General features: G+C 40.8%; 1 protein-coding gene across 2 annotated transcripts in view; it reads left to right on the top strand.

Moving 5' to 3' along the window:
* The window catches only part of MCTP2 (multiple C2 and transmembrane domain containing 2), a 106379-nt gene that overhangs the window by 50495 nt on the left and 38495 nt on the right, over positions 1-17389 (top strand). For both annotated transcript variants that reach the window (XM_057418149.1, XM_057418227.1), the window contains 3 exons: positions 7595-7696; positions 8425-8499; positions 9293-9412. In XM_057418149.1, the coding sequence (XP_057274132.1) occupies positions 7595-7696; positions 8425-8499; positions 9293-9412 (297 nt within the window). The remainder of the gene's footprint in view (positions 1-7594; positions 7697-8424; positions 8500-9292; positions 9413-17389) is intronic.

Raw genomic sequence — 17389 nt, 5'->3', positions numbered from 1 at the left:
GTCTGCGTGATCGGCAGCAGGCTGTGTGGGCTCACAGTGAGAAGATGTTAGATTTGGATTTTCTGTTGATTTTATAGGCATTTGTCAAGTATCCCTTAGGAAGCATGTAACAAGGCAGAGGAGGGGAGTGCATGTGTGTGGTAATGTCCAAACTATTCAGGGTAGGATTTTTGTCCAAGGTTGGAGACAAAAAAATAAAATAGAAATTGTTTATGCTTTCCCTTGCCAACTGAGCTTCTTCCTTCCTGCCCAAACTTCTCTGTCTCCTATTTCAGTCAAATCTAGTGTAAATATATTCATCTCTGCTTCTGATTAAATAACATTTTGCACCTATTAACTTAGTCCGATCTGAGAACTGCAATTTTCTAAGCTCTTTTTCTTTCTTGAAATGGGAATTTTGGTGTATGTTGTCAATATGACTATAAATTTTAATGTATCCTTTGAACCATTTAGATACATATACTGGAAGAGAGCAATAGTTAGACTCGAGGAAGCCTCACAAATCACATAGATTTAATTTCTCTAGGTAATCAGGCCTAATATTTGACTTGCATTAAATTCTCTTTTGAAAATAGAAGTGCATTTGCCATTCCCCCCTCCCTTTAAAAATGCACAAGTATGACTTGTGAGCTGTCAGCACATGAAGTAAGTTTACTTTGAATTGTTCATGGATGACTAGGTTCTTAATGAAAAATTGCCTTGAACAAAGTATACGTTTGGGGGATTTGAAATGTTTAATTAATTTGACAACAAACTTGGTTTAAATGTGTTCAGGAGTCTTACACTGACGTTTTGTAAACATGTGTACACCTTCGTTGCATTGACATTAATGCACAAATAACCTTACTGCACAAAACCTCAGAGACAGTGAAATTACTTAAACTTTCCATTCATCCTGGACTGTGAGCTAGCCTTATTGCAGGCACCAGGTAAGAAACATAAAAAACTGGGCAGCATAAGGAAAGTTTCAAGGTATTGGAGGATGAATGCAATTCTTGCAGCCCAGAAAGCCAACCGTATCCTGAGCCGCATCAAAAGGAGCGTGATCAGCAGGTCCAAGGAGGTGATCCTACCCCTTTACTCTGCTCTTCTGAGACCTCACCTGGAGCATTGTGTGTAGTTCTGGTGTCCTCAGCATAAAAAAGACATGGAACTGTTGGAACAGGTCCAGAGGAGGCCACGAGGATGATCAGGGGACTGGAGCACCTCCTGTATGAAGACAGGCTGAGGAAGTTGGGGCTGTTCAGCCTGGAGAAGAAAAGGCTGCGTGGAGACCTCATAGCAGCCTTCCAGTATCTGAAGGGGGGCTATAGGGATGCTGGGGATGGACTCTTCATTAGAGACTGTAGTGACAGGACAAGGGGTAACGGGTTCAAACTTAAACAGGGGAAGTTTAAATTGGATATAAGGAGGAAATTCTTTCCTGTTAGGGTGGTGAGGCACTGGAATGGGTTGCCCAGGGAGGTTGTGAATGCTCCATCCCTGGCAGTGTTCAAGACCAGGTTGGACAGAGCCTTGGGTGATATGGTTTAGTGTGAGGTGTCCCTGCCCATGGCAGGGGGGTTGGAACTTGGTCCTTTCCAACCCTAACTGTTCTATGATTCTAATGATTCTATGAAACTTGATGTTCTTCTACAAACTTTATAGATGTGATGAAGCAGTATTGGATGAATACACATTTTGCTTTGTTTCTCATACAACTCTATTAATAATACACTGTAGGGATACTGATTTTGGTACCAGTATATCGAATTTGGGTGCCAGAGGGAGAGAAGATGACCATTTCCACCTCTGGACAGAGTAGGCTTTTGTACTAGAAACTGAAGAACCTGGGGAAAGGAGAAGTAGGGCAATAACTTCATTGCTTCAAGCAGGAAGTTTGATAGAAGTTTTGTTAGCTTTTGAGGGACTTGAACTGATAATCAAAGAAGTTCTTTCCATCTCTCTGCTCCTTTCTGCCCTAGATCTTAGTAAAAGCAGCTGTGTTTTCTCTCTGTGAGGGTCTGTCTTTTTTGTTTTGCTTCAAGAGGCTCTTATCTCCTATAAGGCTGGAAGTTATTAGAGACATGGGAGCATATAGTGTGCTTCAGTGCATTTGAAAGCAGAGTATATCAAATATCCTCCACCTTTGAGTGAAGAGTTGTATCTCAGAATGGAATGTTTTTTATCTGCTGGATTATCAGCTCAGAGAAGTCTTTAGCTGCACCCTCTTTTTTCAGCAAACAGGAACAGGTCTATGAAATATTTCTAAGTGCCAAGCAAGGTTGGTAGACAGCGATCCACTGAAAACAAGTTGTATGTCTTTCGCAAGCTTAATTATCTAAAACATGGCCTGGATTCAGAGAGCAGACACCTGTCAATTGCAATTACTTAGCACTTGACTGTAAGTGCACAGCCTTTTCCAGGAGAAAGCTTTAGAGTTTGTGAAAAGTGAAAATGCTGGTTTTATGTGATAGAGACAGCTGGGAAGTGTATTGTCTGTTCTGACTTGCATCCCTACCATCAACCAGGAATTTTGGAATGGAGGAGGAAAAAAAAAAACAACCCAATTCTCTTCCAGGAAAAAAATGACACTTTGTTCCTGTAATTAAATTCTCTCCCAACAATGCACTCCTTACCGAAATGGTATCAATGAGAATGTTTTTCTTGAGTATCACCTAGTACCCTTCTGCTCCCAAGCTTTTCAGCTTGTCTTCAGACTGCCTGGAAGCACTCCTGTGGCTGCCCTGCTTTCTTTCAGTCCACAAGCTCCATATCTATTTGGTCTTTGGATATCAATCCTCTACCAAGAACCTCAATCTCTATTCTATTTTGGATCTCACAGAAGACTGGTAAAAGTAAAAATGTTTGGGACAATAGTTTTGGGATGAAAGAATGGGTGTTTTGTACAAAATAGAATCAGTGTGTATTGTGTCAGTAGGAAGAAACAAAACCTTCTTTATTCATGTCCAAGCGGATCAAATATGTGGCTGGCTTTCCTCTTTTCCTGGGGAAATATGTCCTTCGATAAGGGTAGGTGTGTTTCAAGACAAGCTTTATGTTGTTCAGGGCAAACGGTATGACATTGTGCATCAGCAGTGAGCTCAAGCAGGAATATCAGAGGTCCCAGATGCTTCAGATGAATTACCCTTGGAGGGTAGCCATTACCCTTTCCACACGTCATGGGTGTTGATGTACAGAGGTTGGACCCAGTGTTCTTCTGTCAGATTATCAATATATGACATTGAATCTGCATCAAAGCTGGATACAGAGTGAAGTTTTCTTAAAATCAATGTAAAAAAATAGCCACTAAACCATATTTCTTTGAGACAAGAGCAATGAAAAAACACGCTTTGCTGCATAAGGGTCCTGTCTTCTCTGTGTTTTGTGTCATATCAATCTTGGCTTTTGCTATTTCATTAGAATTCCCAAGCGGTCAGAAGGTTGTTGCTTAATAGATTTAGCATTGGCTGGCTACATCAATACTGTGTTTAGTCACATTTGTTTTACTGGGAGCATCTGTGGGAAGAGTTTAGCAAATATATTCATTCATTTGAAAGGAACCCAATGCACTTTGGGCCTTGACTGTATGGTGGTCTCACAGTACCTGAACATCTCCTTCAGTTAGAGGCAACTTCTGGCAGTGCTTTGTCTGAAGTGCCTCTAGGTTGAAATACTTGCTCCACAAAGAATTTTAGCTTTTATTCCAATGGATAATTTCCTTTGCTTGGTCCTGTATGGAGAAGGGACTGTGATATAGACTATAGAATTTGTTCTGTGAAAATACTAATGCTGTTATTTTGTCTTTCTGGGTTGATTCAGAACAGGGAAGTGTCCCAAATGTCAGAAATTCCCATGGGATGAAAATCTTGACCTTTTTTCTGATGGTGACCTTGCAAAATGAAGCATGTCAGTGGGGCAGGCACTACTGTCCTTATGTTAATCACATGGTTATGGGCAATCTGGGTTGGTGATTGAGCCCCACTGTGTTGTGTGCTATTAAGAAGCTTTAAGAGAGTGCAGGCATTAGTGTTCAGTGAGGATATGAAACTTCATCAATAAAGGAATAATATTGATTATGTCTCTTGAAGGACCTCACCTGCAGGTATTTTCTCATTTAATTTCAATATTCCTTTCCTTCCCTTTTCCCATAAGTAGATGTAAATGTTCGTAAGAGAGACAGCCTCTTTTGGGCACAACTCTCAGGAATAATTGTTGAGTGAAATGCATGTGAGTTCATCAGGTATAGAAGTAACCTGATCTCTCTGACATGGAGGTTCATCCTAGGACCCCAGCCCTGGCTGCTCAGCTTTTCCACAGCTGGAGAGGGCATTTAAGCAGTCTTTGCAAACAACAGAGACTAGGGAAGAGTACCCAGAGACGAGAAAGAAATAGATCCAAAATGAAATTAATGTGACTGGCTGTCTCTCAAGATTGAGAAAGATGTTGAACAGAATCTGAACTCTGACCCAAGAATAGCATGCAGTGAAAATATGGAGTATTAAAAGCTCTTTTGCATGTTTTCTTCTGGGCACGGTTGAGACATGCCCTAGTCTAATCTCCATGAAGTCACGGGTGTTAGAATTACCCTATACCTTTTGTTGAACTGCACTGGGCTAGCACGTTGCCAAAATTGTAAGAGAGACTTTTGTTTGACATTTTTTTACAGGGTTTTTTTCTTTTTATCCAAACGAAAACACGATGGAGAACTTGCCATTTCATAGCCAGTTCTTCTCTCTTCTGCTTTTTTTCCCTCTGAAGAAGGTCAAAAGCTAGGATATCTGCATGAATGTTTAGTCTTGGGCTGAGTTGTAATTGCACATCTTTTAGCAGTCAAGTCAAACACATGGAATTAAAGAAGCCAAATGAAGCTGACTGTAAAACTGTATTTACTCTGCATTACTTTTTGCCCTGTTCAGTTTTAGAATAGCAGCAACAATAATAATGACACCATTTAAAACAGTGTCCAAAGCAACAAACAACCTCTGTTTCCAAATCCAGAGAGAGATGGAAGTTATTTGTTGCTGATGTGAAACTGCCTGTGTGAACGCACCTGCAAGCACACCCCAAATGGTTGATTCAGCTCCTGCTCTTAAAAAGAAGAGACTTTCCCCCAGAGTCAGAAGCATGCACTGAATTCAGAATACCATGATATCAGATCAGGACATTCTCAGTATGTCAGTATGACGGCAATTATTTTCCTTTTTCTACCAATTTAGCAGAATGACATTTTTTTCCTTGTTGGTTATGCTCTTGAAAGGTATAAAAAAAGCATACCCCATCCCAACAAGTATAAAGAGAACTTTCCCCTAGTTGTTGCTTCTAGGGTAATAGCATGAAATGTTATGAGAAATGTGTAACAAAAGCATGGAAATTCATTTACCAAATTAATAACTGGGAAGTCCAGAGTTATGATGTTGTGTTATAGAATCATAGCCTCATAGAATAGTTAGGGTTGGAAAGGACCTTTTGATCATCAAGTTCCAACCCCTTGCCATGGGAAGGGCCTCGTCACTGAAGGCTCTGTCCAGCCTGGCCTTGAACAAGCACCTCCAGGGATGGAGCATTCACAGCTTCCCTGGGGAGCCCATTCCAGTGCCTCACCACCCTAACAGTAAAGAACTTCTTCCTTATATCCAGTCTAAGCTTCCCCTGTTTAAGTTTGAGCCCGTTACCCCTTGTCCTGTCACTACAGTCTCTAATTGAAGAGTCCCTCCGCAGCGTTCTTACATATTTATATACATATATATATAGGATACCTAGATCTCTGCAGGCATACTGGGAACAATGTATATTCAGTCCTGTTGCTGGGGAGTTCATGAATCAAAGCTCAGTCTAAAACTGCTACTGATGGCATCCCCTTGGACCAAGGAGTAACAACCCCAAATCGAGTTCTTCAGGTCCCTGTATCTCTGCTATCAGTAAATCCATTTTTCAGTTAATTTGGGAAATTGAACAAGATCTTTACTTTCCAAATAAGATTTGTTTTGGCTTTATTCAGTAGCTTTTACAAGTATTTTTGCCATTGCTTAAGGGGGAAAAGAAGCAGGTGAAATAGCAGGATTCTTTATGATGGGCTGACAATACTGTATATGGCAGTTGTCCTGAGGACCTTCTGATGTCAGACTGTTTGGCCCTAGAAGAGAATCCACTTCAGCAGCTCTTCTGTCTTGGGGCTGCAAGTTATCTGAGCCTGCTGGTCTGCATAATAGTTTTTTACTTGCCCGTTTCTTGGGAGCCGCAGCATCCTTTGCTGCCAGCTCCAGCCTGGTGTGTACTCTCTGGCAGTGAAAGCAGAGGTGCTTTGTGATTAGTTTAGTGCAGTGCCTATTATTGTTGTTATTTATTGTTATTAAATAAATTCCATATATGCTCGCATAACTGCCAGCATCCTGTTAAGTAAAGCTTTGGATAAGAGCATAGTTAAAAGCTGGAGTTCCTGGTTGGATACCACTGAGGTTGTGAAGTTGTTCCTTATGGATCCCTCTTCTAATTATTAGCCAGAAAACCCATCTACCTTTTGATGAGCTATTTGGTACAGAAAGGGTGGAGTAACACTGGGAAGGAAAGTGACCTTTCCCTTGTCTCATGAAATCACTTGGTTCCCATTATGCTGGTTTTTTTTTCCTTACTCATTTCTGCCATGGTTTATATGAGTGCCTCTTCTAAATGCCAGAGCAGCAATAGCCATTTTAAATATGGTTGCAATTTCATGCCCCCAAATTTCCTCTGTTATCTTTAATCTTTGATCATTACAGTCCCTGAATGTAGCTTTTTGGTAAGCTGCAGTTTTTATGTTACTGCTGTTTGGAATTAACTGGTCTGCTTCCTAAAAAGCCAAATGTTTAATCAATACATATCCTACTGTGTATAATAAATACATTTCTGCCATCACTTTTTGAAGAGAGAATGCTTTTCATTTGAGCCAAACAGTTTACAAAATGGTGAGGGAGGTTTTTTTTTTGGTTATTTATATTTTTTAGAGATGTATAATGAGATGGATTAGAGCATAGAAATGGTATTGAAATTCAGGGGTAGGGTGGGGAGAGAAGTCTTCTACACAAATTAGTTAATTCTGAGCATTTGTTACATTAGCATTTGCTCAACTTAAGCTGATCAATTTCTTCGCATTGCGTTTGTTTCCTGGATAATAATTTGGCAACCTAATAATAAACTAAGCATGAAGAAGTGGGTTTGTGTACTAGAGCATGCAATAGGCAGGTAAGTTGTTGGTTGTGGCTGTTTTCCTGAATTTGGGAAGAAAAAAATCCCATTTTAAACCTGTAGTAATGGAGGCTGATTACTTCTCATCAACTCACTGGCTTGCAGGGCAGAATTTTCCGACTGGTTATTGCATGCACTGCTCTACTATAAAGTACAAGGTCTGTCAATTAAAGTTGGACCGTAAGAGATTTAATCTGCAATTTTATAGGTCTCTAATCCAACGGTTGTTTTGTATTTCAGGCTCCGAGTCTATTATCAGGGTTTAGGGGAGGGTGTTTTTGGTGTGCTTGGGAATTTATTTATTTATTTACTTGTAGTGTCTTCAAATTATATTGTGAATTACAGCTGGGAAAATATTGATGCTTTTTCTTTTCCCCCTCCCCAACTATAGATTAGAAACGGTAAACAAAGTTGTTACACGCTGAAGAATAAAGACTTGGAACGTGCTTCAAAAGGAGTAATTTACTTGGAGCTGGATGTCCTGTTTAATCCTGTAAGTTGAAATAGTTTGTCTTTGCTTATCGCTGCTAAGAAATGTGTCAATCTGCAAGGACAAGGGTGGGGGATGATGCTTTAGACACTGGGCGCTAAGCAAGGTAAGTCCTGACCTGGTTGTATCTGGTGGCGGGTAGGTATTACTGGGACATCAGAGCTCTGGGATGGCCCTTCCAGTGGATGGGGGCAATATGGGGTATTTTTGGACTGAGAAGTTACCGTGAGTGCCTTAGGAAGGACGTGCTGATTACTGTACACCACAGCTTCATTTGCAACAGCTAAAAAAGGGCTTAATCTTTAGTATATTATACGTTACTTTTAACACCTCCTTCCTTCCCAAAAAAGCTGACCCGTGATGCTCTTTCCAGGGTGTTGACAGGAAAATTAATGAGGCATGGACACATTGTGCTTAGTTTTTAGGTGGCTGAGTCGCTCTCAATTGTTAATGCCCTACAGTCTTTTACCAAGTTAAATCCTATTTATTAAGGCCACCGTGGACGGCACCACAGCTCTGCTCATGCTGAAGTGACTCCAGCCTTGCCCAGTTTAACTCATCCATATTTTTCCTAGCAGCTCCTCTGAAGTTGCTGAGAGGCTGAAAAGAGTGAAAGATTCTGAAATTCCTAAACCAACATGGGAGATAAAAAGCTGAAATAACACACTCAAAGCTACATGAAATATATTTTCTTAGTAATAATTATTATTTTAATGACTTTTTTTTTTTAGATAAAAGCAACTCTTAGAACATTCAAGCCCCGAGAAAAGCGCTTTACTGAGGAGAACCGCAAATTCTCTAAAAAGGTGACAATTGTGTCTGGGCTAAGCTCTCGCATCGGTTTCGGAAACATTTGAATTGCTGTAGCAAGGTTGCAAGAACAAAACCTATTTATGCATAAAATGCCGAACACGTGTAAATTCTGCGTATTTCTGTATGTATTAAAAGGTTTGTTTGCGTTAACATGAAACTGCTTTCTGATCTAGTTTGCATCAGTCGTTCTGCCTCATGCTTCAGAGCTGGGGAAATGATAGATGTGGATGTAGCATAGTTTGTAGCACCTGAAGTTCAATAAGAGCCTCATTCCTCCCTTTGGGAGGGAAGAAACCATGTCTCAATTAGTTATTTTAAAAGTCGATGTGATTTTAGAACAATGGCCATTATCCTTTTGTTAAGTAAAGGTGCCTTATAAACAGGCTAAAATTCCCCATTTTTTCTATGGACTAATCCGAAACATGTAGAGAAGAGGTTGTTTTGATTACGTTCTCTTGGGCCCTTTTCCTTGCTGTATTTTGAGAATGGAAGGGGAATGAAGGTAGGTTTGCATTAGTGTTTTATTTAGTTTTGGCATCAAGATGTGCTTTTTCTTTTTTTTTTTTTTTTTTAATAAGGGATAAGGAAAACCTGGCAGGTTTGGATGTAATCAAAAAGCAGACAGGAGCTGGAGTGTGTCTCTGAAATAGAGGCTTTATTTGTAATATGTGCTCTGGCTTGCATTTGTAGCTTAAATTATCCCTGTTTCTTGAAGCAATAGTAGGATATTAGAGTGTTTGATTAAACTCTTCTCCTCCTCCCCTCCTCCCACTCAATATTTATCAGATCTTATCAAGAAATGTTGATCGCGTGAAAAAAATCACCATGGCAATATGGAATACAATACAATTCCTTTGGAGCTGCTTTCTCTGGGAGTCCACGGTAAAGAGCGTGATAGCATTTGTGGTAAGTGGATTTCCTCTTTTATTGCATGAGGCTAAGTGGTATAAGATCTCGAGTGTTACCATGCCTTCGTCTCCACCGGCATAAAGCCCTTTATCGTTTGCTGTCATTGGTATTTTGTAGCTATGTGACTTACAGGGCTGAGGGTTTCAAGGCAGCTTGGCCCACGTTGGGCCTGATGGACACAGAAATTAGACTTCCAGGAACAGCCTTTCTTTGCTTGGTGCAGAGATGTTCACTAGCTGGCGCCAAGGATGCCCATGGGTGGGTGATGCCACCCTCCAAAGGCTGTGACCGTGAGGTGGCTCTGGAATTGTTTTATTTTTAAACATGGCAACTGGGCGGTAGGAAAGGGAGGACGTGATGGCCACTAGGGTGTTACAGGGAGATGCCTTTGATATGGATGATGCAGTGAGCTGATGGGTCTTGTCCATTCCATCTTCTACTGCAATGAGGCAGCAGTTTGCTAAATGTTATCAATGCCTGCTATGCCTGCGTCCCTGTGGCAGATCTGTTCATTTGATGGTAATAATACATTGCTTTGAAATAAAAGGAAAAAGCTGGTCAGTGAGTTCTGCTGTGCTCTGCAAACAAAAAGCCAAGTTCTCCACCTGCCTGTCCCACTTTTCAGTTCTCTCCTTTTTCCTCTCGGTAGTAAACACCCCATTCGCAGTTTTCACATAATCCACTCAAGCACAAAAAGGTTTTGCCTGCTTTTTATTCTGCAGTGTGACATTTTCTTCATGCTTGAAATGTTTGGCATGCCATTAAAGGTTGCAAAATCGTTTTGTGGCGGTCCAGCCTGCAGAAAGAAAGTTTTTTGAGTTGAGTGTTTATTAACCAATATTACAGTCGCATCTCCAAGATTTTCTCTCCCTTTTACTGTCTGTGAATTATAAGTTCCTTAAGGGCTCTTCTGAGGAAAACACTTCAGTGTATTTGCTGTAGATGAGTAAAGCAGACCATCCCTGATTGAAAGAACGTCCAGAGCAAAAGCAGAGGAGATTTCTTTCACCCTGCAGGTTAGAGGGATGATTGGTACATGAGAGTAGGTAGGATGAGAGGGCCTTTTCATTGTATTTTTTTAATTCCTGTTGCTCAAAGCTGACTTAGATCATATCTAAAGTTAATGTTCAAGAGCTGGGAGAGAGCCGAGTAGCTGGTACCTCGCTGAACCAGGTATGGCTGTGCAAAGGGAGGTCCATAGTTGTGCACAAGGGAATAGGATGGTCATCCACACTGGGGCTGGAAAGGATGTATGTAAAATGCCGGTGTTGATGTCCTACCATCACTGTACAGCAAGAATCTAAGCACATGTTTAAGAGATTTCCTTTTAAGAGATTTTGCACCTAAATGCTTGTGAAGTTGCAGCTGTGAAGTTCAGTTTTCTAGACAGGAAAAGTTTGGAAGTAGTGGAGAGGCAATAAAATAAGAAGGTGGAAAAGTGGGGCTACAGAAAAAGGAATCGATTCACGGTGAAAAGAAGGATGAGCAAGTTCCACAGTCCAGATTATTAACATCTTTACTGCATACCATAATACTGCTGATTTCCTGAAAGAAAGTGGGTAATGGGAAAGAAATAAAAATACATGACTCTAAGAATAATTACCGCAGGTTTCTTTTACAAACCAAAATGTCTGTCTGATTTTTTCCACATGGAAATAATTCAGCTCTGGCACTTAAAATGAAGTGCTAATTATGTATCTCCCTCTCACTATTTCCAGCATGTGTGTTTGTAGTACTGAAAATACGCACACAGCGTGGTAGGTGCAGCATCCCTCCCTGCCGCAGTCTGTGTGTAAAACCCACTCTTAGCAGGTTAAATAAAAGGTGTGCCAAATATTGCATTTTTAAAATCTTCATTCCCCAGCCAACAGCTTCTATATGCCTTCAGTACCTGGCTGTGTATCAATCTAGCCTGTACCAAATGTGTCATTATTGATGATCCACTTGTGCCTGATACTGAACACCAGAGGCAATGAAGATGCATAAAGCTTCTGACCAGTTTTTCAGCTGGGTTCATGAAACCATGGCTGGTAGATTAAGTGCCAGCCCTGAAAAACCATAAAATGCCCTTTTATTTGCCTTTTTTTCTTACAAACGTTGTCCGTTGCGCCATAACCCAATAACCCATAACGGCAATAACCATTGTGACCATATTCTACATATTTCACTTATCTTCACTGTGATAATCACAGAGTTTGGGTGGTCCTTAGGACCTTCCCCCCTGTTGTATTGCCTTTGGTTTCCCTCTAGAGGTAGCCCTTAACCATTTCTCCAAGGGGGACTTAAAGGGAAGGAGGAGAAAGAAGACAAGCAGATGGTATAATCATGTGAACCTCGTTTCTTAAGCAATCAGGCAAAACCCACTGCTGGACAGAAGGAAATATTTGTGAGCTCATCAGAGCATGCCAATAGGCAAGGACACGGTATCTTACACCTTTCTGTTTTAGTCTTCATTACAGCGCACCTCCCTCCCTATTAGTGCTGACAGCTCGTGTGTGTATGTGTGTGTGTGTGAGAGAGAGAGACAAGGACATTAGCTACTACTTCTGGGTGCACAAAAGAGGAACAGATAAAGAGGGAGGAAACAGGCAGGATGCAAGTGAATGAGGAAAACGCTATTACCATGTTTTCTCATTTATAAGAGACATCATCCCAAGATAAATTTCTTTATTAGTTTGTTATTGTAAGAGGAGACAATCCAAGAACATGTGAGTAGATACGTGTTTTTTGCTATAAAAATGAAACCATATTTTTTCATCAGCATTCTGTGATTTTAATCGGATGATTTTTAAATCCAAGTTAATTGTGTAGGGACAGAGAATGCTGGTTGGGCCTGCTCAGCCACAAATAAAATCAGATTTTTCAGGTTTAGAGGTTTTAGAAAATGGGTTAAAAAGGAGGTGAGGTGAAAAGCAAAGTTTCACTTCTGGTGATGTTTGCACTGTGCACACAGTGTTTGGGGCAAATTGGCACACAAATTGTAGATAAAACATCCTGGGGTTGGAGGAGAGCCATATGCAGGTTTTCAGGATTCTCTCTAATCATTGCTCTGGTGTGCAAAAATGGACACATGGTTTTGCACATGCCTGGGAATATTTTGAAATGCTGAAAGTGTTGCCTCTAGAGTTAATTGTGTTCATATCCCCGGAAAGATTGTAAAAGACTTAGTCCATGTGTTCTCCATCAGTTCAGGATTTGGTGGGATTTGTAGATTTTTAAGACCAAAATAGTTCTTCAAGCATCCTACTTTGTTTTATTTTGAGACAACTACCTCTGTATTCAAGATGATACGTTGCGTTTTGACTGCAAAACGTCTCTCAAGTATCTTTATTATGAAGATACCCAGAGACATAATCTAATACATCCCTGTTTGTTTTCTGCTCCTGTGCGTTATATTTTTTCATATCCTACTCTGGACAATTTGGTCCCAGTTTCCAGGGTGAATGTTGTGTTTTTAGCCTCGTCCTCATCACTTCTTCCTTTTGCCTCACCTTTCTCCGTTGAGGCATCACTTCCACGCTGTGTTACTAGTGTCCAGAACGCTGGAGCTGCGTGGTGAAATGTGCCTAGAGGAATGTCTGCTCCAAGTCATCCTGTACATCTGTGTGATTATAAACTGTTTCTTTTTCTACTTGTGCATATAGAAACGCATGTTCTTACCTTTCTCATAATTTTAAAACCAAATTTCTGGTCCTTTCTTCCACATGCAAACACTCCCTGCCTGCTCCGTTTCCCCTTCTTTGCTGGTCATGGAAGTTAAGTCCATAATAACCAAAACATTCTTGCTGCACAATATGTATTTTAAAAATATTATAAAAGTTAATTTTAGTCACAGAATGATTTTCCTGAGGAATTATGCATCATTGCACATTGTGCTTCTGATTTTATACAACATAATTACACCTTCTATTGACAGTTTTCTCTGCATTAATGGTAATTATGCCATTTAATGGAATTACAGTAATTGCATTAAAAAAATATAATCTGGTGCAAATTAAAAGGATATATTGACTGCAATTTTTACTATCATATGTATTTTTTTGTTGAAGTTTGCTTTATAGTTGCAAAGGACATTGGCAGGAGCAGGGGAACAATGGGTAACCAGCCACCTCAGCACCTCCAGTATGAGTGGCAATGCTTGCTGCTGGTGTGCTTCATGGTCCCTGCACACTCACCCATGCCAGCATACTTCATTTTTACTGGCAGCATTTCCCACTATATCGAGTTTAGGTTTCTTGCTAATCAAGGCTGCTGCCAGGGTTGGGTACAGGTGGGAGCTGTTTTTCAGGCTCATTCCTAGCTGGTAGCTCGGGCCAGCCAGACAAGGAATGCAGCATACACAGGCAGTTTGCAGTGCCATTGCAGTGTGTCCGATAATTGGTTTATGATGGGTTAGTACTGGGAGGAAAGGAAGGAATATGTGGAATATGTGGTGATGCAGCAAAATGTGTTGGAAATACGGAGTTTCTGGTGAAACCAACTGCAGTTGTTTAATGGTGGGCAGCTGGGAAGAATTAAAGGCATAGGATTACTTGGAGCAGTTTGGGTTTCCCAAAAAGCCAGCTGACGCAAGAGCGGGGAAGGCTTGGGGGTTGTGGGTGCTCAGCAGAGCTGCTGGGGGTTTTGGGTACAGCAGGAAACCCAAACTTAAACTTTTGGGCTCCCTGCTGCAGAAGTGAGATTTTTGGCACCTTCTCCATTAAGAACTCCAAAACTTTTTAAACCCAGAGAAATGTGGAAGATGCTCCCTTTTCAGGGTCTGGGCTGTGGGAACTGGAAGCCTGAGGAGTCATGGGGCAAGCTGGGTGAGGCTGCTTATGTGTGCATTGCTGTGCCAGTTTGCTTCAGTCCTAATACGGGATATCAGCAGAGAGATGGGTTGGAACGTGTAGCCCATGAACTTGTGGGCATCTGTGTGTGTGCCATTTAACATGCTGCGAATTAAGCTTGCAGTATGTGAGCTGGGTCCTGTTTCAACTCTACTATTAGAGGAGACACCAACCATCTTATTAAACATGAACAATTTTGTTATCCATGTTGAGCTGGGCTATATTTATACTGATGATTTACAGGCAAAAAGCCATTAACTTGTTGACAGTGTCCTCTAAAATCGCTAATTGTGTGTATCAGTAAGCGGATAATATGCTTTTCCCTCAGGAAAGATGTTTGTTAACTGAAAATCTAAGTCTTCTGGGTTTACTTGGGGTAAACCATTCATTCTGCATGTGGACAAGTGTATCCTGCATGTTATGGTTAGACTTTCCCAAGAAAAACACAAAATGTTCCAGTCCTGTTTGTACTAAGCATAATTCAACCCTGGACATGACAACAATGTATGGGTAAAACATCCTGTATAACTCCTGCATTGTTTTGCAAGACTGGTTTTTGTTTGTTTGTTTGTTTCCTTGATGGGAGGGGAATTATAGATCAGTAAGAGGAAGTTCTTGGGACAAAAGTTGAAGAGGGCATATGAGGAAATCAGTGGGACAGGGAGAGCAGTAACAGCTATGAAACCCAAACAACTTAGTATTGAGGCCAAATCGCCAAGCATCTCTTGGACCTCTGGCCAACCGAACAGAGGTTAATTTTAACTGAGACTTTGCTTATGGTTTACCAATAGATGGGATTAATTCAATCTTCTATAGGGTGAGGATGGAAGATGTGTGCATACGCCAGCTTCCCGAAGATCTTTCGTCTTTTCCCTATGAATTGTCTGCTAATTTTGAACAAGTAGTTCCCTGATACAAAGTGCAAACCGCCCTGCCATGACTACATGTGTAACTGATGACAAGGGTGCAGTCTTTTTTTCTCCCCCCTTCTTTTTCCTCCTCATAGCTGAAGACAAAATATAAATCATTGTTCTCAGACCATTTGGGAACAGCATTAAAGTAATGGTAGATTAAAATGTCTCCACATTAAAAAGCTAAATAAAATGAATAGATGTAATCCTAAAGTGAGAAGAATGAGTATTCTTCAAACACTGAATAGAAACTTGGAAAAAGCTTTAAAAAGAAGAAAAAAGTATTAATGCAAAAGAGATGGTCTTTACTTCCGCTTTACTGTAGAGCTTTTGCTAAGGGCTTTTCTCAGCCTGTTTGCAGCTTGTGTTTTGCTACAGTTTTAACGAAGCAGTCGGCAAAAGGACAAAATGCAGCTCATATTTAAATAGGAGAGGTGTAAAATAACACTCTGCTACAAAAATTTGTTCATATTTAAGCCTGGAGCTGGTGCTGGAGGAGCAGTGAAAGGCAGGGTTTCAGGAATTTGACCTAGTAAGTAATTCTTCAGAGCCCCTAACATTTCCTCCCTTCTGTAAATCCCTGGCAAAGGCACATCCTTAAAATGATTGCCTCAGACGGCAGTGAAAAGGCTGGATCAGAGGCATGTTTTCATTCGGAGCTATTAGATCCCAGTAAAAGCATTTTTTCTAGTGACGGAGGGAAGGTTTACATCCTGCTTCCTCCACACTGCTCGTGGCAGTGCCTGTGAGAACGCACCATTTGTGCGTGCAGAGCGTTAGGAGCACGTTACCTGACACATGCGAGTAGCTGCTCAGATGAGAAACAGACTTCTCTAGACAATTAAAGGAGCTGCTTTTACCCTTCTCCCAGCAATTTTTACATTTCCAGTATTATTCTTCTGTGGTTGAGGAGAATACGATTTAAGCTTGAGATCCCAGGCTCTGCTTTGCTGCAGCAGTTAAAATTCCTGGAATAGCAACAGTGATATTGATGATGCTGAGAGACACACAGCAAAGTAAACACATGTTATTTCCAGCTCTTTCAAAAATGCAAGAACAAACAAGGACAAAGTTAATAGGGAAATAACCACTTAGAAGCTTGACAACACTATAAACAAGATTTAAAAAGCAAAGTTTGAAGCTTTGGAGTCTGGGTGAGGTGGAATTGAGCAGAGACCAGTACAAATATCCCTTTTAACTTTGAGAAGGATAAATGGTTGTATGTTTCCAGCTCAGGGGTCTTAGGGATTTGTTCTTTTTTTACCAGTGAAATGTTCCAAAATAAATAAAAATAAAAACAAAACTATGTTTTGCATCTGAGGACTAATACCCGTTTCCTACAGGCATGCTTAAACAAGGCACTTAGTCTGTATAGAGAGGCCCTTGCTTTTGGGGCTGGGGAGCTTCCTTTTAAATTAAGCTTATGCTGTGCTCATATTTTTGAGCAACAGTAGTGCTTTCTGTGCTGTGTACTTGCATGCATCACATAGGGATGATTCCCTCAGCCCTGGTAATGTATCAGACCTAAATCACTGCCTCTCACTCTTCAGTTGCATTGTGTTGTTTTTAGTTGATGATAAAGCCTTTCAATACCTCAGTTGTGTGTGTTTATAGCCAAAATATTCAAGTAAAAGCCCAGTCCTGCCGGAGGATAAGCCTGAGTATAGCTGGTCAGCAGGAATGTGTATGCAGGCATCCAGTAAAGAATTAAAGCAATGAGAAGGAAATTCAGCTTTGTTACAATATATAGATGTATCCCAATAAGGTGTCTCTGTTAAAATACACATCTTCATCTAGCTATCTGTCTCCATAACCGGATTATAAATATATAGTTTTCATCTGTTTGGCTATTGAATGAATGCCCACAAAGCCAAGCCCAAACGTGCAAACATTTTATCTAATTTAAAAATAATGTAAAAGGGTTCTTTATAGGTAAAACTTGAACTGAAAGCATCCTCAAACCCTTCTGCCTGCCTTTGTGCTCAAGTTGTGACCTGTTGGAGAACTCTGCTAGGCACTTGCGTTTCCAGCTAATTTGATATTGCCTTTTTTTTCCTCCCCTGGTTGAAGCTCTGTCATTTGCTTCGAAGCTGTCATTTGTATTAGTCTCCCTGGCTGATCTTTTTGGGCTCTCGTCAGGTGGTGTATGTTCTCCATTGTCTGCCTGGTCTTGGCAAGCTGTAGGTCCTTTTATTGCCATATGACGTGGGCGTGCTTGCAGCAGTAGCCTGTAA

This window comes from Pezoporus wallicus, unplaced genomic scaffold (genome assembly GCF_028554395.1).
Source record: "Pezoporus wallicus isolate ANWC-B61680 ecotype Strahan unplaced genomic scaffold, APGP_CSIRO_Pwel_v1 contig_3952, whole genome shotgun sequence".
Taxonomy (NCBI): Eukaryota; Metazoa; Chordata; class Aves; order Psittaciformes; family Psittacidae; genus Pezoporus; species Pezoporus wallicus.
The sequence above is the reverse complement of the archived record's forward strand: the minus strand, read 5'-3'. Positions and strand labels throughout refer to the sequence as shown.